Here is an 18,158-nt window from a genome sequence, read left to right on the forward strand (position 1 = left end):
TGTAGTCTAATCAAGCAAGCCTGTAAATATGTGTCATGTGTCATCCAGCTGTCTTTCTTTTGTAAAGACAACCATCCAACTGGTATAAGCAGCAGCCAGACATTAAACACTTCAGAAATCAGATGTGACAGGGGCTGAATAAGCAGAAATATTTCTACATAGTGAATACTGGTTAAAAAATCAAATACACAAATTGTTTGTTTGATTGGCACAAATAGTAAATCATACAGCAAGCTGCACACATGGCCTATGACAACTGGAGACTCCTCTGTGGCCACTAACTGCCAGAGTGTTTGTAAAATGTGTATTGACCATTTTATACTAGCATTACGGATCTGAAAATGCACCTACCGTAGTTTTACATCTCACTAAAATTAACTAAGCAATTTTGGTTTGCACCAATTTAAAATAATCTGCAGGGTTTAAGTGAAGCGAGGGGAAAAAACCCCCGACAAACTCTTATAAAGTCAAACTGAGCAAATGAGCTTAATTAGAGATACCTTCCCAGCTCCAATCAAGCTTCAGAAGTTCATCCTTGGGACCCAATTGGTTCCTCAATAATAGTAGTTTGTTTTTTCCCCTCCCTCCACAGATTAACCTGTATAAAGAGCTCAAGGAAGTGTTGCATGCTAAAGGGCAAAGGATGGATTCCACAGACACCAAGCTTAGCTACTAACACATTTCAGTGTGGCTGGTGGATGTACAACCAACCAACCACCCTTTCTGCATCTTCGTGTACACACACACAGAGGAGAATACCTACCACCCAGCCTTATTGAACAGCGTGGGCAAAGAGTCAGCACTTGAGGCATAGCACATCCAGTCTGGTGGTGTCTCGGTCCAGGGACAGGTGAGGAACAGTCAGAGAGGAGAGCCAGGAGAAGAAATTCATGGAAAGTGACGTTAGCATGAGTATAGAAATGTGAATGCAATAACTGAACTTAATGGGATTCCTGGGTTCAGCTCAATAGCCAGCGATTGACAGCTGAGCTGGCTATTGGTGACAAGACACCTAGATTTCTATTAAAGGGGAAGTTTGGCACCTGTCTTGACACAGCAAGGCCTGTCCTAAATAAGATGCACATTCTTCTCCCTGTTTCAGTGCCTGCCTTTCCCAGAACCAGGCTTCACAGGGAATGATGTAAGAGCATAGGCAGCCCAGGTGTCTCAGTTACTGCAGTTCCAGTCTCTCCCAATGGTGTTGACTGTAGGGGAGATTCTCCCGCTCCAGCTGAAACCCCCACAAATACGGATCCCTTGCAGGATGTCCAGCACTGACAGGCCCTTGGGAGAAGGGGACCTGCGGCAGCTACTGAAGCTATACCGCACGGAGATCTCCATGGCTGTGGACGACGTTTTCCCATTGCTTCATGGACTTGCTGATCATGACGTTGTCACAGAGGAGATGTTCAAGGTGAGAAGAACACTGGCACTCCATGCTAAGTGACCTCCTCAGGTCTAATGTCTGAGGCGATTTTCTAGTGAGGATTCTAACCCTAGAAGCAGTTTGAATGTGGATACTTGTAAATCTGGAAGAAAGGGTCTCAGAGGTGTGGAGAGTTGTAAAAGGGATTGTCAATGTCTTTTGGGGGTGGAGGAAAGTGTCATATTTTAAGCTCACTTTGGGAATTACTGGGGTTATGACTACATTCCTTCAGGACTGGGCAATGATTGTGCACTGCTCTGTATGTGCACATGTACGTATACATGTGCATGCATATAAACCAAGACTTTCAAGTAACTAGTGATTATGGGTGCCCCTTAAAGGGGCAGGAGTTTCAGAAAGTCCTGAGTACCCACCATCTGAAAGTCAGGTGTCAAGCTGAGCACCCCAAACCACTGGGCACTTATGAAAAGCTTGACTAGAGCTCCAGGTTTATACTCTTGAAAAGGAATTGGAAAAACTGGAAATATTCCACTGAGGGATGAGGTGTATTTCCTTGGTTTGTATCTGACACTCCGATTCCCTTCCCCACTGCAGCTAGCTGGGAGGCCTATCAGCAAGGATGATCGTACTGGCACAAGCTAGTGCAGACAGTGTGGAACCCCAAGGGCTGGGCCTGTGGGGAGAGACATTTGAAATGTAGTTGTAGTAAAACTGCCTGGTTAGTTATATATAATGTTTAAGGTTAAAATAGGGAAGGAGAAACAACTGAAGGATACACGCTGCAGAGCTGACTTCCTTTTTCAGCTGCCCTCCCCAGAAGGTGGAGACTGCTGAGTCTTACCTGGAGGCAGTTTTCAGGAGTTTTCTCTTGAATCAGCAGAGGCCATAATTCCTGCAGGTGGCTGCTGGACTCTATTAGAGTCATTAGGTGGGGCTTTGAAATGCTGCTATTTTTATTCTTACACAGCACATCCTTCTGTCTGGAGTGTAATCAGGGCTGGATTAACCTTTCATGGGCCCGGCATCAAACATATTTGTGGGCCCCCATGGAAGCAATGGAGCATGGCGCGGGGAGGTCAGTCCCCAGAGCAAGGGGCCAGCCACAGGCAATGGGGCATGGCATGGCAGGGGAAGCCCCGCTCAGCCCAGTGCCAGGGCACTATTTTCAAACCGGCAGTTGCCAGATGCACAGTGGCCTGCCCGGGGGGCAGGCCCATGCCATACCACACAGCCCACCCACCCCCCCCTCGTTCTGGCCCCTCAGGTGTGATCAGCCAGGTCAGGGCCTGCCCAGCTGGGCTCCCTCAAGACGCACTTGCCTGGAGGGGTCCAGCCAAGCCCCCCACACTGTCTCCCCCTTCAGTTGGCTGAGACTGGCCAGGCTTCTGCACCAGTCCCAGGTGGCTCAGCTCCAGGGAGACAGGTGGGGCCCCACAGGCAGTGGGAAGCAGAGACTGCCCAGAGCCAGAGGTGCACTGGGGTCCAGCCAGGGGGCTGAGAGGAGCAGGGGGTGGGGCCAGGGAGCTGGGAGGAGCCTGCAGGCAGGCAGAGAAGAAGCAAGTGGTGGGCAGGGGGACCCAGCGGGGTCTCAGGGCGCAGTGCAAGCAGAGCAGGCGGGGCCCCTTCTGAGCATGGGCTACTGGAGCCTTTGTAAACTCGGAACTGACAATACTGCAAGGAAGTCAGCATGGCAGCGCCCCTGCCCTCCAAGGAGTGGAACGTTAAATACTCTGTGTGTTTGTTGTAATTCTGGTTTGTTTGGTTTGGATGGTTTCTTGGTGGGGGCCCCTACATCCTCTTGACTGGAATACATCAGGTGAAAAGTGTTTCCATGGTGGGAACACATACACACAAATAAAAGGGGGAAACAGCATGAGGAGGAAGGGGGAGCGGATTGGATGAAACTAAAAGGGGTGGAGCCAAGTAATTATAAAGCTGATCTCTGGTGCTAGAGGCTCAGTCATTAGAATTTAGTGCTGGTCAGATTGCAGGTCAGATGCACTTTTGCCCTTAACACCAATTTTTAGGAAGTGGTGGCTATTTTATATGATGGTTGTTAAGGGAACATTGTAAGTCAACTTAATGTACTTTTTAGGGGCTCTTTGATTAAAGTCCTTTGCTTTTATACTTACAATGGACTCTTGGCTTCTTTCTGCCCTTTCTCTGCTGTTTTCATCACTCACCCCCCTCCACCTCTTATGCTACATTTATAATGTGACTGTGTCATCAGCTCTAGGCAATACAATTTCAAATCTTATGCTATTTGTCAAACATGGTTTCAGCCTCATTCAGTCCATCCTAGGGTCTCACTTCCCCCACCACACACAACACAACACGGCTTACCCCAGCGCCCCATTGCATGTGATCTTTATGCTTTCCTTTAATGGCTGACTAAAGCATCCATTCATGCACACCCAGGCACCATCGGGGGAGAAGGTGGTGGGAGGCATGGGAACAGGAGGGATGCCCTTGAGAACTGAACATTTGATTACACTGCTCTTTTTGTTCTTGAAGGAAACACTGAGTTTGAAGGAGCAGGAGGGTTCTCACAAGGCCTTCCATGCCATGCTGACCTGGCTACTGAACCGGGATTCATCCTCCATCCAGGACTTCTGGAGGGTCCTCTTCAAGGATTACAACCTGGAGAGATACTCCAAGCTCCAGCCTATTCAGAGCAACTTTCCCAAAGGTAGGAGGGTGCTCAGACGGACTGTGAAGAGAACAACTCCCTACCTAGCAGGCCTCTGCTCCATGAGAGTCCCTCCTCTTTAGGAACAAAGAGCTTTGCCTCTCGTACTCCAATTCCAGCCCCAGGAGAGGTGCACAATGACAGCCATCAGGCCAGCAATGAAGTGCACAGGGAGCAGGGCGGGAGGGGAGAAGCAAGCAGTGATTGTCTCAGGAACGATCAGCACCAAGGGGTGAACTTGCACCAGATCACTGGGGAACTTAAGAAATCTAGAGCCCCAGCAAAGCACTGGGCAGTTTGAAGTGTCCCTGCCCTGATGCCAATCTCTCTGCTGTCATTCTTTCCAGATGTGGATCTCAGCAGACAGCGCCGGGGGAGGAAACCACCCCCCAGCCCCAAGACGTTGGTGCAGCACAAACAGCAGCCGAAGAGGAAAGCACCAGAGGAACGGGACTCTCCCCAGTCAGCTCAGCCCTTGCTGAAATGCAACTCGAATCCTGGTACAGAGCCTCTTTCACTGCCTGGCCCATGCTGGATCCTGAGCTGTGCTGGTACACAGCCTCCCAAACCCATCAAGCAAATATCTCACCAGGCCCTTCTTACGTTCACAATTCCCCCAGGCTCTACAGGCAACAAAGAGCAGCTGTCCTGTTTTGGACCTTCAAGCAGCTCTTCCCACTTGGGTCCAACAGCTTCTATTCTGGCTTCTTGTAGGCCTCAAGTAGCTCCCCATCCCCTCTGAAGCTATCTAAATGGAGTGGGGAAGAGAGGTCTGCATTCTGCTGCCCAGCCAGGCAAGGGAGCAGATCAAAGTCCCAGCTAGGGGCTTGTGATCAGGCAGAGATTTGGCTGGGCCTTGCAGGGAGATGCCAGTTGTCGGGGGGAGGGGCGGCAGGAGGAGTAAGGAAGGATGAGATGGAGAATGTAGAAATGAAGAAGGAAATGGAAAGAATAGCGGAGAACCAGGATGACTGGAAGAAGGGATGGAAGGAGAGGAAGAAGAGAGGAGAAAAGAATGAAGATTGAGAATTTTAAGAATGGAGATAGAGGAGAGGAAAAGAGAGCTGAAAGGAGAGAACCTAACAGAATGGAGAGAGAAAGGAAGGAAAAGTGGTAGATGGAAGAAGAGGAAAAAGAATAAAGAGTTGGAGAAAATGTAAGAAAAGTCACATTGGATATTTTTCAAAAAGCTCAGCTCTAGGATTTATTTGGGGACAGGTCTCTGGGGATCAGGGGGTCAGACTGGATGATCACAATGGTCCCCTCTGGCCTTAGAATCTACAAATCTCTTTAAAGTTCATATAAATCTATAATATACATTGCAGGGAGATGCAATCATTTATTTATGGTCTTTGGACTTCAGCTGAGTTTCTAAAGCTGCCCATTGTGCCCAGAGGTGTGCACCATGACTGCATATGCAAGAAGGAATGTAACCACTTTCAAGAAGGAGTTCTTACTGCTGACATAGTTTCTCTTACACCCCAGCAGGTGCAATCTAAGCACCTAGATCTGGCTGCTCATGTTGGAGCATTCACCATCCCTGCCTACTGTTCCAGTTTCTTGTAAGGTTTCCATTATCTAACCAGGAGGCGAATTAAGAGCTCTTTCTAATAACATCCAATGTGTACCCTTGTCTCTAACCCATATTATAATTCCACAGGGACCCTGCCAAAGGCAAAAGCTGTAAAGAAACCAGAAGGTGTGGAGATCCAACGTTTCCCTCTGGGAAATGGTGAGTGATGTGTCTTACCCCATCAGTGAGGTTTCCTCTCAGCCCTGTTTGAAGAAATCTTTGTTGTTAGCACCATCCAGCAATGAACAGGCTAAAACCATTCCTGAGCTGGGTGTCACTGGGCCTCCTTCAGCATGGGAAGAGAATCCATCACCCTGCATAGCAATGGCCCATGTGAGTGCTAGTGGGTTGGCGTCTCCCATACACAACATTAGATTAAGTTAAATGTCTCAGGGAAGCAGCAGCTCCCAGAACCAGGTGACAAGGGCAGCACCACACAGGCACCTCAAAGGGTTAGGTGGCAGCATGCTGGTATAAGGAGATGGGAAAGATCAGGGTTCAGTGGGTGAAGGGAGGATTCTTAGTGTTTGTGAAGCTAAAGGACTAGTAGCAATGGATTCAGAAAACCCAGCAAACCCATCAACTGCATGACCTTCCCTACACAGCTCTGCCAACACACCTTGGGCACACCTTGCTCCAAAGCTGGGCTTGGCTGGTGTGCAGAGACTTTCAGTCATGCCCTGTAATGTGTGATATGACCAATGATTTACTAGGGACAAGACTGAGCCCACCAATCTCCTTTCATTTGAAATCAAATCCCTATTTAAACCGACCTCCCCAGATGCTGATCTCAGCAGGTGGGGAAGAGAGGTCTGCATTCTACTGCCCTGCCAGGCATGGGACCAGATCAAGTGGCCAGCCAGGGGCTTGTGATCTAGCAGAGATTGGGATGGGCCTTGCAGGGAGATGCAATCATCAGGGTTGGGGGAGCCCCCGATTGGGGTCATCAGGTTGTATTTAATGCCTTGCCAGTTTTTAACATACTTCAAACCATAGCCCTCCCCCATCCCTTGGGAGAATATATGTACAAAGGCTTCGTGTTTCATTGATAATGACTGTTTTAAAACCATAGGCATTCAGAGTATGGCTGCCTCAGTCCAGAGGGCTGTTACTGTGTCATCCAGTGAACTACCAGTGAGCTGCGGGGCTGTAGAAGGAATTCTCATCAAACAGGTGTTTGAGTCAGGTAGATATGCCAATGTTCTTGGGACAGGAAATCATGAACTTGGGGCTGGTAGTGACTATAATGAGACACACAGCTGAGTATCTAGGGAGTTCAAGAACAGTGCTCATGACAACAATGTGGGCCAATTCCATTCCAGGTTTTTCCCCTTCCTGAGGACAGCCTGGTTCCAGGGGACAGATTTAGTTCAGGTTAATCAGAGTGAAAGGACCCTCCTTCTTGAAGCTAGAAGCCACCCAGGCAATTATAGGTAGGGCAAGATTTCAGTGCTTGCTGGCAGAGGGGCTAGTAGGGTGGATGGTGGGGCCGGCAGGGTGGGCCTGGGGGGGTGAGTTAGCAGATCAGACCAGCCAGAGGGCTCTGTAAGTAGCATACACTGGTGGAAAGCGTGGATGGCTGTGGGAAGAAGAACAGAGACACGGATAGGGTCAGCATTGGGGAGGAGATGGGATATGGGGGATGGGGAAACCCCCAAGGGTGTCCCGGTTCAGGTGGAAAGTATAGAGGTACTGTAACCCTGGACTGGGAGACCCCCTCCTCCTAGCATAGATGGTCTTTAATTTTTTAAAAGTCACGGCAGAATATAAACAAACACAGCCTTCTGGCTACCCCTGCCTGTGTAAGGAGGGTGGAGTTGTGAGCAGTAGTTGTTGTGATGTGGGCATGTACGTAGCATCCTGCCATGGTGCACAAGAGTTATTTTTGCAGCAACATGAAGTAGCAAGTGGCAGCAGGACCCAGCACTACACCTTGCTGGGCCAGCTGGACAGGTGGTGTCCTGCCCCATGATTCTCACTAACAGGCTGCACATGGCAGGGTGTGCAGCTACCAGCCACTGTCCCTGCTGTGCTCTCTGCCCTATCACTAGGATTTGGCCCTTGAAACGTCAGCATATCGTGTGGATGATTCTTGACAAAGCCCTTGCAGGTCAGATCCTTCATTTACCTGCCAAGCCTTGGGCTCAGGATTAAGTTCCCTGATAAGAGTCCATCCCATCGCTAGCAGCTAAACAGGGACCTGAACTTCTGCCTGCAACATTTTCTGGGGCCCGTGGTGTCATCAGCTGCTTCAGAGGAAGTGCTGACTCCTGAACTGGGCTCTGGGAGGGAAACAGAGAAGATGGTTTTCAAACATTTCTAAAATGTAATGCTTTTACATCTGTTCTGCGTCCTTACCACATTAACAACGAAACCTTCCCCTGCACCCGAGCATCATTCAAGCAGCATGTGCGTGTGCTCCCAGCACACAACTTACATAAGCGAGTATCCTCTCTTCCAGGGGGCTCGAAGAAATGTGTCAAAGTTGGAGGCGAGTTTTATGCACCAAGCAAGTTTGAAGAACCTGGGGGAAAGAACAAAAGCCGAAGCCTGAAGCCCAGTGTGCGAGCCAAAGGATTTCAAGGGCCCCAATATGTATGCTTTCAGCAAACACGAGTTGTTTTTACATCTTTGTCCTGTTTGAGTCCCCTTTGCAGTAAGGGGTTTCACACGCTGTGCTGGTTCCACCCATACAGCTCAGCTCAGCCTTGTCCTTTTTCTTCATAAACTATTGAGCAGGTTTGTGCTTGGCTTGGCCCTGGGCAGGTTGGGCAGACCTTGTGCTGAATGTGAAAGGTGTGAGTGGTTTTCTAACCTCTCCCTACTCTCTGAACCAGCTTGGCCTAAAGTGCTCTCAGAGCAGTGTTCTTCCCGCAGCACAACAGCTTCTCCAGCCAGTTGGCACGAGTCAGATTCCATTGCAGGAGAACACAGGATGCTCTAGAGTCTAGACCTAGCATCTGTCTGAGACAGGACATGCATCTATGGGATGTGCATTTATACAGCCAGACTGATCACAGCAGCATTTCCTGCCTCACCCCCTGTCCATCTCACTCTGCAGAATGGGGAGCTGAAAATAAACTCACAGAGCAGCCTCCATGTCACCCCTGTTCACACCGTGGATCAAACCCTCCACCAGGTAAAAACCCTACTAGGGAGCTGAGCTTCTCTTCCCCTCTGCCAGGAGCAGGCAAACTGTTTCTGTCCCGTGTCACTCCCTCCTCCTCCTCCTCCAGGGCGAATTTTCCAAATGTTGTGCAGGGCCCACATCTTGTTTTCATTGATTCTCTCATGGTGGATAGCAGTGTGCCTCTTTGCTGCACGACCTTGTCTCAGTGAGAGTGAGATTCTCCTGTTGAGCCTCAAGGTGCTGCATGGAATTAGTACATGACTCCTGGAAGTCTCTGGTTTCCTCAGTCTCTGGTTTCCTCAGCCTGGTAGTCTTGCTACCAGAGAGGGGGAGACACAAGGGCTTGGTCAGGACAAACATTTGCTAGCGAAAAGCCCCCTGCCTCGGGCAAACTGGAATTCCCCAGAAGATTCCAAAGTGAAACAGCCACCATTTCCATCCACTGCCCAGCCCAAGAGCTCCCTGCTTAACTGATGGTCTGTGTGTGGGCACTAGACTTACATGTTGAAAGCATAAAATGCGGAAAGGTTTTCAGAGGTTCAGGGCTTCCCTGCAGACTGTCAGATGTGTTGTATAACCCAATGGAAACAAGTGTCTGTTGAATTTGTGGGATTCTGGAGCTTGGAATTAAGGATGAAGCATTCACTGCTTTAATTCCTTGCCAGATCCCCAACAAGGAAGCACCTGCCAGGTGTAATGTCTCTGAAATACCATAGACAGTACCTGGCTACAGAAGTCAGGAGGCTTCTGTTATAATGCTACATCTGCCAGCCAGCTGTACTACATGCTGTCCCCTGAGCATTCACCTCCCTTGGCTGCTCAGCTCTGTATTCTGTTTAGTCATCCCGTAGGGAGAAGAGAGAGATATTTTCTGAAGTCCAGGATACTAATGTTTTGCTCCAGTTATTAGTTTTGTGACATCTGATAGCAAGGATTCACCAGTTGGTCACCTGTGCTGGAACATGACCCTTTATAAGAGACCAAGTCCAGTTTGTCCTGCAGTATCCTGGATTGCTCTGCGCTAGTGTAACAGATCACCATAGTTATAGTGAGGGAGAAGTTGGCTTTGAGTCTCTGTACTTTTGCTTTCTGTTACATCGTGCGCTATTTGCCTCCCTGGGTCAGAAGAATGATGATGAATGTGCAGTGTGCAGGGATGGTGGGGAGCTGATCTGCTGTGACGGCTGCCCCAAAGCTTTCCATCTGGCCTGCCTCGTGCCCCCACTGACAGAAATTCCAAGGTAACAACAAGCACTCCCAGGCACACTCCCCACAGAGTATTTACTGCTCTATCACCCCATCGGCTCACTTTGGTCCAAGGGTGGGGGGAAGATGCAGGATTTTCAAAGTGCTCAGTGTTGGGCTAAAAAAATGCTGAAATAATTTTGCATTATTTTGCCTGATTTTCTTAACCACATTTAAAATAAAAAACAAAACTTATTGTCCTAAATATAGGAAGGCTTCCTTCTTCCCTAAACATAGGATTTAGTTGGGGATTAGTCCTGCTTTGATCAGGGGGTTGGACCAGATGACCTCCTGAGATCCCTTCCAACCCTGATATTCTATGATTCCTACAGAGGCAGAGACCTTGGGTACTTGTGGAGCCTACATGCAGGGCCAGGTCCTTAGCAGGTGTAAATCAGCATAGCTTCATTGTAATTCATTGCTGTTCACAGAACTGGCCACTAGCCAGTACTGTTGCTTTACACAACTGTGACCAATCAGTTGAGTCTCCAGGAAAAAATCCATTGTATCTATAGGAAAGCACCATTGTAGTAAATGCAGGTTGGCTTTGCTTTCTCATTTCTTTTGTTCCCCCTAAACATTTGCTGACCTATTTCTTTACCGTCTGACTTTGGACAGCGGGACATGGAGATGCATCTCCTGCTCAACTGAGAAAGTGAAGCAGGACCAGCGCATAGAAGAGGAGCGGGCCAGAGAGCCACCATCTGAGACACAGGTATAGCTAGGAGCCTTGCTTCACCAAACTTAGCCACGTCCAACCACTCCTCTATCGATATCCCCACACCGCTCTTCTTCTGTGCCCTAGAGAGAAATTGGGCAAAATGGGAGGATTATGTTCCAGGTGCTGTTGGGATTACCCTGCCTTGTGTGTAATGTGACATGTGAACCCCCCTACGGCCACCCTCCTCTGTCCCTTCTACTTATACAAGAAAGGGTGGGCAAGATTTTGCTCAGAGTTTTTTCCCAGTCTGTTGGGATGGTTCACTTCCCTCAGTTGGGATGAATTCTTTGAGGGTGTCAACAAGCACATGGAGGAGGGTGATCCAGTCAGCACAGTGTACTTGGGATTTTCAGAAAGCCTTTGACAAGGTCCCTCACCAAGAGCTCTTAAGGAAGCAAAGTGGTCATAGGATAAGAGAGAAGGTCCTCTTTTGGGTCAGTAAGTGATTAAAAGATAGGAAGCAAAGGATAGGAATAAATGATCAGTTTTCACAAATGGGTGACTGGGCAACAAAGTGGCAGATGAAATTCAACATTGGTAAATGCAAAGTAATGCACATTGGAAAAAAATAATCCCAACTGCACATAAAATGACGGGCTCTAAATTAGCTGTTATTACTCAATCAAGATCTTAAAGTCATTGTTCAGTTCTCTAAAAACTTCTGCTCAATGCGCAGCAGCAGTCAAAAAGGTGAACAGAGTGCTAGGAAATACCAGGAAAGGATAGAAAATACCATAATGCCATTATATAAATCCATGTTATGCCACGTTACTGTTTCCAGTTCTGGTTTCCCCATCTCAGAAATGTTATAGTGCAACTGGAAAAGTTCAGAGAAGGGCACAAAAGTGATCAAGGGAATGGAAAGGCTTCCATACAAGGATAGACTAAAGATTAGGACTGTTCCGTTTAGAAAGGAGATGGTTAAGGGGGGATGACAGAGGTCTATAAAATCATGAATGGTGAGGAAACAATGAATAGAAAACTTCTATTTACCCTTTCCCCCAATACAAAAAACAGGGATCACTCGAGGAAATGAATAGGCTTAACAGGTTTAATACAAACAAGAGGAAGTACTTTTTCATATAATGCACAATTAACCTGTGGACTTCATAGCCAGGGGATGTTGTGAAGGCCAAAAGTGTAACTGGGATCAAAAAAATAATTAGATAAGTTCATGGAGGATAAGGTATCAATAGCTATTAGCCAAGATGGTCAGGGACCCAACCCCATGCTTGGGACAACCCAGAACCTCTGACTACCAGGAAGAGAAGATGGGGTGGATCACTCCAAATACCCTGTTCTGTGCACTCACCCTGAAGCTCTGGTACTGGCATACTGGGCTAGAGGGACCATTGGTCTAACTCAGTATAGCCATCCAGGAGACTGAAGTGCCTCTATACAGAACTGTCATCAGCAGATCCACCTGCAGGGGCCTGAGGTGTCTCCTCTGGAGGGACTAACTAACGACACTTCTGTTTGTGCCTAGAAGGGTCTGTATGGACAGAGGGCAGCTGGAGACAGAGAGAGGATTCTTATCAAAGAACCCACGCCAGGCTCCGATGCCTCATTCACCTTCAAACAACCTCTGCCCACTGCGCCTTCCCACTCACCAATGCCAGTGGTAATGCCAGCCTCAACCCTCCAGCTTCTGTCAAGTCTGGGCCTGGAGAGACAGCTAGTTTGTGGCTCTGCTTTCCATGTGATTTTCAACCACCTTATTCTACAGGGCCTTTAAAACCATGGTGTGCACAGAGTTCAGATTCAGAGAGTATGTTCAGCATATCTGAGCTGGCTATAAGGCATATTCAGCTTATCCTCAGCAGTACAAATGTACCCCAAAATACTCCATGGAGTTGCCACCCCAGTGCTCAGAGCAGCAGGTGTGGGGTCAGTGTGTGTGTCCTGTAAAGCAGAGCATGCACAATGCCTGCTGCAAAGTAGGGGGAAAGAAGGCAGGGAAAGGAGAAGGGGCCAGCGGCAGAGGAGGCACTGCACCTAAAAAGGAGGTGGGCTGGTAGGGATGGTCAGAGCACATATACCCAGCAGGCCCCATGACTGAGCCAGAATATGAATGTGATGGGATCCCACACAGTGTACAGCCTGGGACTGTGAGACCGCTGTGTCCCGTTAACGCTCTCCAGCCTGGGCTGTCTCTCACAATGCTTTGCTAGTGACCAGCAGCAAACCCCTCCAAGTGCTGTGATCACTCAGCACAAAAGCATGTGGCGCCCCTACCTAACTAGATTGCATGAATGCTCCCAGAGTCACCCATGAATCACACAGAGAAAGGCACCAGAGGCAAATCCCCCCAGCTCCCAGCACTGTACCTCAGGAATATACTGTCTTGTAAGATGGGCAGTGCAAATTTATTAATTGGTTCACCACTTCAACAATGGGAAGTGTATATACACAAGGCTTTGTCAAACCTGAGCAGATTTGCCACACATTTCATACAAATTCACTGGTAAAGATAAACAGTAAAACAAATTTATTGACTATAAAAGATAGGTTTTAAGTGATAGGCAAAAAGTCAGAGTTGGTTACCAAAAGAAATAAAATAATCATGCAGTCTAAACTCTCAACCCTATTAGACTGGGCAACAACTAGATCAAGCAGTTTTTCTCACCCCACTGGATATTGCAGTCCTTAATATACAGATTTCACCCCTGAAATCTGGGCCAATCTCCTCTGTTGGAGTCTTGTCGTCTCAGTGTCTTAGTTGCTTGCAGAATGGGTGGGGGCAGGAGAAGGGCCCAGTATGTGTCCACTCTGCCTGTTTTATACCCTCAGTCCATGTGCTTGGAAAACACAAGTCCAGGCATGTCTGAGAGCATTGCTGAGTCTCCCGGCAAGGTTGAACAATTCCCCTGGTGTGGCCTCATGCAGGTGAGTCATTGAATTGTAGTTCCCTTGCTGGACAAAGGTTGTTGTTGGGTTGTTTGAAACCCTGCCCAGGTGCTGGTTACTTTTCTTGCTGTTGCTTCTGGGGAGCTAATGTCTGGCTGATTCCCCAATTTACAGCATGTTTTAGTGACAACCATACTACACAATTCTCATGACTTATACGCATTAATGATATACATATATAGACAGAGAAATGACTCAGCAGATCATAACTTGATACCTTACAAGGCATGCTTTATATGTAAGATCACAATTATATAAAAATGAGGAATATGGGGGTTACAGGACGCTCCCCCAAGGTATAGAATGTCACAGTGGGGCTGAGTATAAAATCCAAATTCTCCACCTTTCCTTTCCACAGAAACTGACAGTTGGTGAGAGATGTGGAGTCTGCAGGGGAGGAGGAGACATGACCTACTGTGCCCAGTGCTTCAAGGCCTTCCACGCCAACTGCCACTTCCCTGCCCAAGCAGAGCGGCTCAGGTGAGGTGCACGACTGCAAAGTCATTGCCATCTCCCACCTGGGTGTACCTGATTTAATCCAGAAACAGGTATTTTGTCTATTATTTTACAAGGGATAAGTTACACTCGCTGGACACTCTGTTCTCCAGTTTCTCAAGATGAAAAGTACATTTGATTCTCTCAAATCTCTGGTAGCTTCCCATGACTCTGGTACTTTGCACTCATGCTCTATGTTCCCGACCCCATGCACACACACTATATTCCACTATGGGGTCTGGCCAGTCTTTAGAAGCTGAAGGCTACTGGCTTGCTGTCAAAGATGGCACTGAAATTCTCTATACTGTCTTAAATCCTTCATAGTACTCTGTCTCACTTATCTTTTCTGATCCGAAATAGCAACATATACAAAGGCTCTCCTTAATTTTTCCAGTCTGCAGGGTGATGCTTTGACTAGGATCCATAATCTTTATCTTCTGTTCCAGTGAAATCTTGCTATGCAAGTCCTGCTCTGGCAGCTCTGGAACCAGTGGCCTGGAGGGAACAGTGACCTCAAATAACCATGCACTAAGAGCAGCAAAGGTCAGTACTTTTCTGCAGTGCATGTGGAAGTCCTAGATGACATTTTTAGGGCTACTTAGCAAAGTGCATATCAGTGGGAGCAACCTCTTCCAGCAGATGCTTACCCTTCTGTATCATCTTCCATCAAAGACTCTCAAAGCACTTCACAAATACAGGTATACTTATAGTAGCCTTGTGAGGTAGGAAAGCTCCAGTTTCTTTTACAAATGATGAAATGGAGGCAGCGAGAAGTTGTGCTCTACCTGGATCTGTGGGGGAACAGAATCCAGATCACATGACTTACAGTCATGTGCTTTAACCACAAGCCCAACCTTCCTAGATGATCCTCGTCTTCTGTAAAGCACCATACACATGCCTAGCGCTACAGTATAACATGCTTATCATAAGAGTAATAAGATTCACAGTTCCCCGAACTTAGTACACAGTTCCAAGTCCATCTGGTTAAGGGAATCCCCCGTACAGCCTGGTATAGACTGGAGGTCAAATTTTTAGAAGCCCTTTTGAGAATGTTACCAGAGAAGCACATATCGCAGTATATCACTTCATAGACACTGCCACACTTACTAACCACTCTAATAATTGCAGAGAAGACATAGCCAGTCACCGTGCCAATATTCACTCCCAAGAACCTTAGTCATTCAGGACCAGAAGGGACCACCATGCTAATCCAAGTAATGAAAGCATAACCAGGAGTGGTCACATTTACTGACCCTCCAATAATCTTCAGAAGTTTGAGAGCCACAAGACACACAATCTGGCCCAAAGGGCAGCACCTGCTGGAGGGTAGGGATTCTGCCCTGATCCCCCCTAACAGGGCTAAAGCCCTTAGACCTCCCTCTCTGCAGAATAGAAACCACTAGTCTCACTACCCCACCTGAGCCCTGAGCTCTCCTCCTCCCCCTGCCCAGTCTGGTAGGCAGAAAATGGGGGCAAGGGCTCTGCAAGCCACACTTTACCTGTAAAAGAGCCACAGGTGGCTCACAAACCACAGTTTGGCCATGCCTGGCATAATCATCTGTGTAACATCCCTGCTCTGGCTTAGGTTCTTGTGAGTTTAGCACTACTTTGTTCCCCATTCCCAACTGTCTTCTAAACAAACTTCATGGAGCAACAAGTGTATTTAATTCTCAGTAACAGATGAGCTTGACTGGAATTGATTCTCCTCTTGGTTACAGAAGGCTTATGTTGGTATAACTCCATTGATGACAATGGTATTACTCCATCATAAACTAGTGTAACTGGGTAGAGACTCAGACCCATTGTGTTTAACATTTCACCTTCATGTTGGGAAACTGAGCAGTCTGGCCATGTTCTTGATTCCAGGCAGTGGAAGAATCTACTGGGAATGACCCGATCCTGAATAAAGAAGAGCTGGACTCTCTCCTGGGTGAGGTAATAAACCATTTCATCTTCTCATCTCTCCGATTTTATTTTATGCAAGAAAATAGTCCACAATCTGAACAGAGCAGTTCCTACAGGTCATGGAATTCACAGACACTCTATTCACCTCTGTTTGCAAAGGCTTCTCACCCAATCCAGGCCTAAAAGCAGCTGGGTCCAAGTACAGAAATACTGCAACACCTTCAGCAGTCCAGATATGACTGCACTGAATGGGCAGTCCTGTGTCAATGAGTATTCCCTGTAAGCCTTGCTGTGCCATCAGAAACCCCTGCTGGCAAAAGGTGTAGGTTAGGGCTCCTGGGGAGCCAGGGTACAGGCTGAGACAGGGTCAGAGTCTGAACAGGCCCATTAACAAGGCTGATAATGCGTAAAGCAGGTTTATTTTTGTATACTGTGTTTGAAATCGATGCCCATTAAAGCGGGGGACAGAGAGCAAAGGCGTGCACATGCAAGTGCCTCATATAGCCAGATGAACATGTTCTCCTAATCTTCCTCTCTCACTTGGAGAAAACCTTCTTACTGCCCTCATGAAGCCCTTCCTTTGCTTTCCTGAGACGCCCTAAATACATACTACCCCTCTGATGCCTCTGTTTTGTCTTCCAGAGCTCCTTTGATGGGATCCTGCAGTGGGCATTCCAGAACATGTCTCGTCCACTCTCAGATACTCACGGATTTTTCTCTTAGCTCCTGTTGTAACTGTGGACATGTCATGCCGACTTGCTGCCCTCCATATATTGGACTTGACACTAATCATCTTTAAATGTCTCGTGCCGACATCTTGGGACATACGGGATTTTCCCATTGAAGGACATAAATCCACAAGGTAGATTTCAAGCATAGGAGTTTATTACACACAGTGCAGGCGGAGTGTCACCTTGCTTATTAGGCTCAGAGACACTGTCAATCAATTGATTACAATAGAATATATAGATTTTCCATGTGTGGGGGAAAATGACAGGGTAGGCAGTTCCACACCCCGGGATAGGTTTTGCAGCAAGATGAGATAGCACATTAGCCAATGGTTAAAAGGTTACACAATGTCTCCGCCCATGGTCTCAAGTTAGCAAGTTAACATTTAATTAATAAATTGATAAAATGTTATTAGTATAAAATATATATGTTGAATTCTGATTTGGGGTCCATAGAAATGGAGCAACTCCTTTGATTGTCCAACAGGTACATTCCTAGGGGTTAAAGCAAAGAAACAGTGAAAGTATATGGCAATAAAGATTGTCCCCTTTATGTTTTAAGGCAGGGCATTGGTCCCTGGGAAGGGAGGTAGAAGGATGCCATATTTTATACTGACATGTGCCAACTTTTCATAAACTCAAGGCTGGATCTGTGGGAAGACTGTTTCCCTTCAGGAGAAACACAATAGGAACAGGGATCCTTTGTTCAATTTGAAACATTGGATGAAACATAATTATTCAGTTATTGCTTCAACATCTGGCATTGCTACTGACCAAGCATATCTTAGCAAAGGCAATGTTATCTTGTTTACCCCAGCTTTCTCTTAGCTATTCACTATTTGCTAGGCCTTTGGTCTTCAGACCAAACTCTGGACTTTGGGTCTGAAAAAGAGCTGGCACAATCCATATACCAGGTTGTTATATAAAATGCACATGGATTTTAACCCTTCTCCCAAGTTGAATCCCTGTTCATTTACTTCCACTTCTACCTCTTTATTACAGTGCTAAGCTGGTTTCAAATTAATATAATGAGGGATTCAGGGTCTAAGGGTTTCAAAAACTTCACTTCCTTAATCTACAAAGGATTATATACCATCCCTTGGATTTTTGTTTCCCTTTCTTTCCCTGTTGTATTCACAGTCTATCTGCTAATATGTTATTGGATTTATCTCACAGGAAAATTGTTTAAGAGCTAGTAGGATTTTTCAGTTTTATTTATTCCTGAGTATAGAATGTAGATTTGTTCTCATTTTCCATTAAAATAAATCTGTATGCTCCCCTTAATCTGAAATAAAAGGCATCTAGAGTGACTGACACATTCATGTTCTTTAGTCCTTTGTAATTGGGAACACGACAACACACAAGAGAAGGGAGGAGT

The 18,158-nt window shown here is 47.1% G+C and overlaps 1 protein-coding gene across 1 annotated transcript; it reads left to right on the top strand.

The window, feature by feature from the left end:
* The first annotated feature begins 648 nt into the window (after positions 1-648).
* Positions 649-16,795, top strand: AIRE (autoimmune regulator). The gene is made up of 15 exons (XM_039489081.1): positions 649-850; positions 1,103-1,414; positions 3,902-4,076; positions 4,424-4,576; positions 5,737-5,808; positions 6,722-6,835; positions 8,111-8,244; positions 8,711-8,788; positions 9,905-10,020; positions 10,643-10,739; positions 12,232-12,423; positions 14,011-14,132; positions 14,594-14,690; positions 16,014-16,082; positions 16,695-16,795. Exons 2-15 carry the CDS (start codon positions 1,196-1,198, stop codon positions 16,773-16,775), a joined length of 1,719 nt encoding a protein of 572 aa, XP_039345015.1. The 5' UTR covers positions 649-850; positions 1,103-1,195; the 3' UTR covers positions 16,776-16,795.
* Positions 16,796-18,158: the final 1,363 nt, after the last annotated feature.

The sequence above is a fragment of the Mauremys reevesii genome, linkage group 9 (genome assembly GCF_016161935.1).
Source record: "Mauremys reevesii isolate NIE-2019 linkage group 9, ASM1616193v1, whole genome shotgun sequence".
In the NCBI taxonomy this organism is placed as follows: Eukaryota; Metazoa; Chordata; order Testudines; family Geoemydidae; genus Mauremys; species Mauremys reevesii.

Coding starts and splice junctions, on each gene's coding strand:
- AIRE (XM_039489081.1), top strand. CDS start 1,196: ATGGTGTTGACTGTAGGGGAGATTCTCCCGCTCCAGCTGAAACCCCCA. Junction 4,577..5,736: donor GAAATGCAACTCGAATCCTG/GTACAGAGCCTC, acceptor ATAATTCCACAG/GGACCCTGCCAAAGGCAAAA. Junction 6,836..8,110: donor CAAACAGGTGTTTGAGTCAG/GTAGATATGCCA, acceptor CCTCTCTTCCAG/GGGGCTCGAAGAAATGTGTC.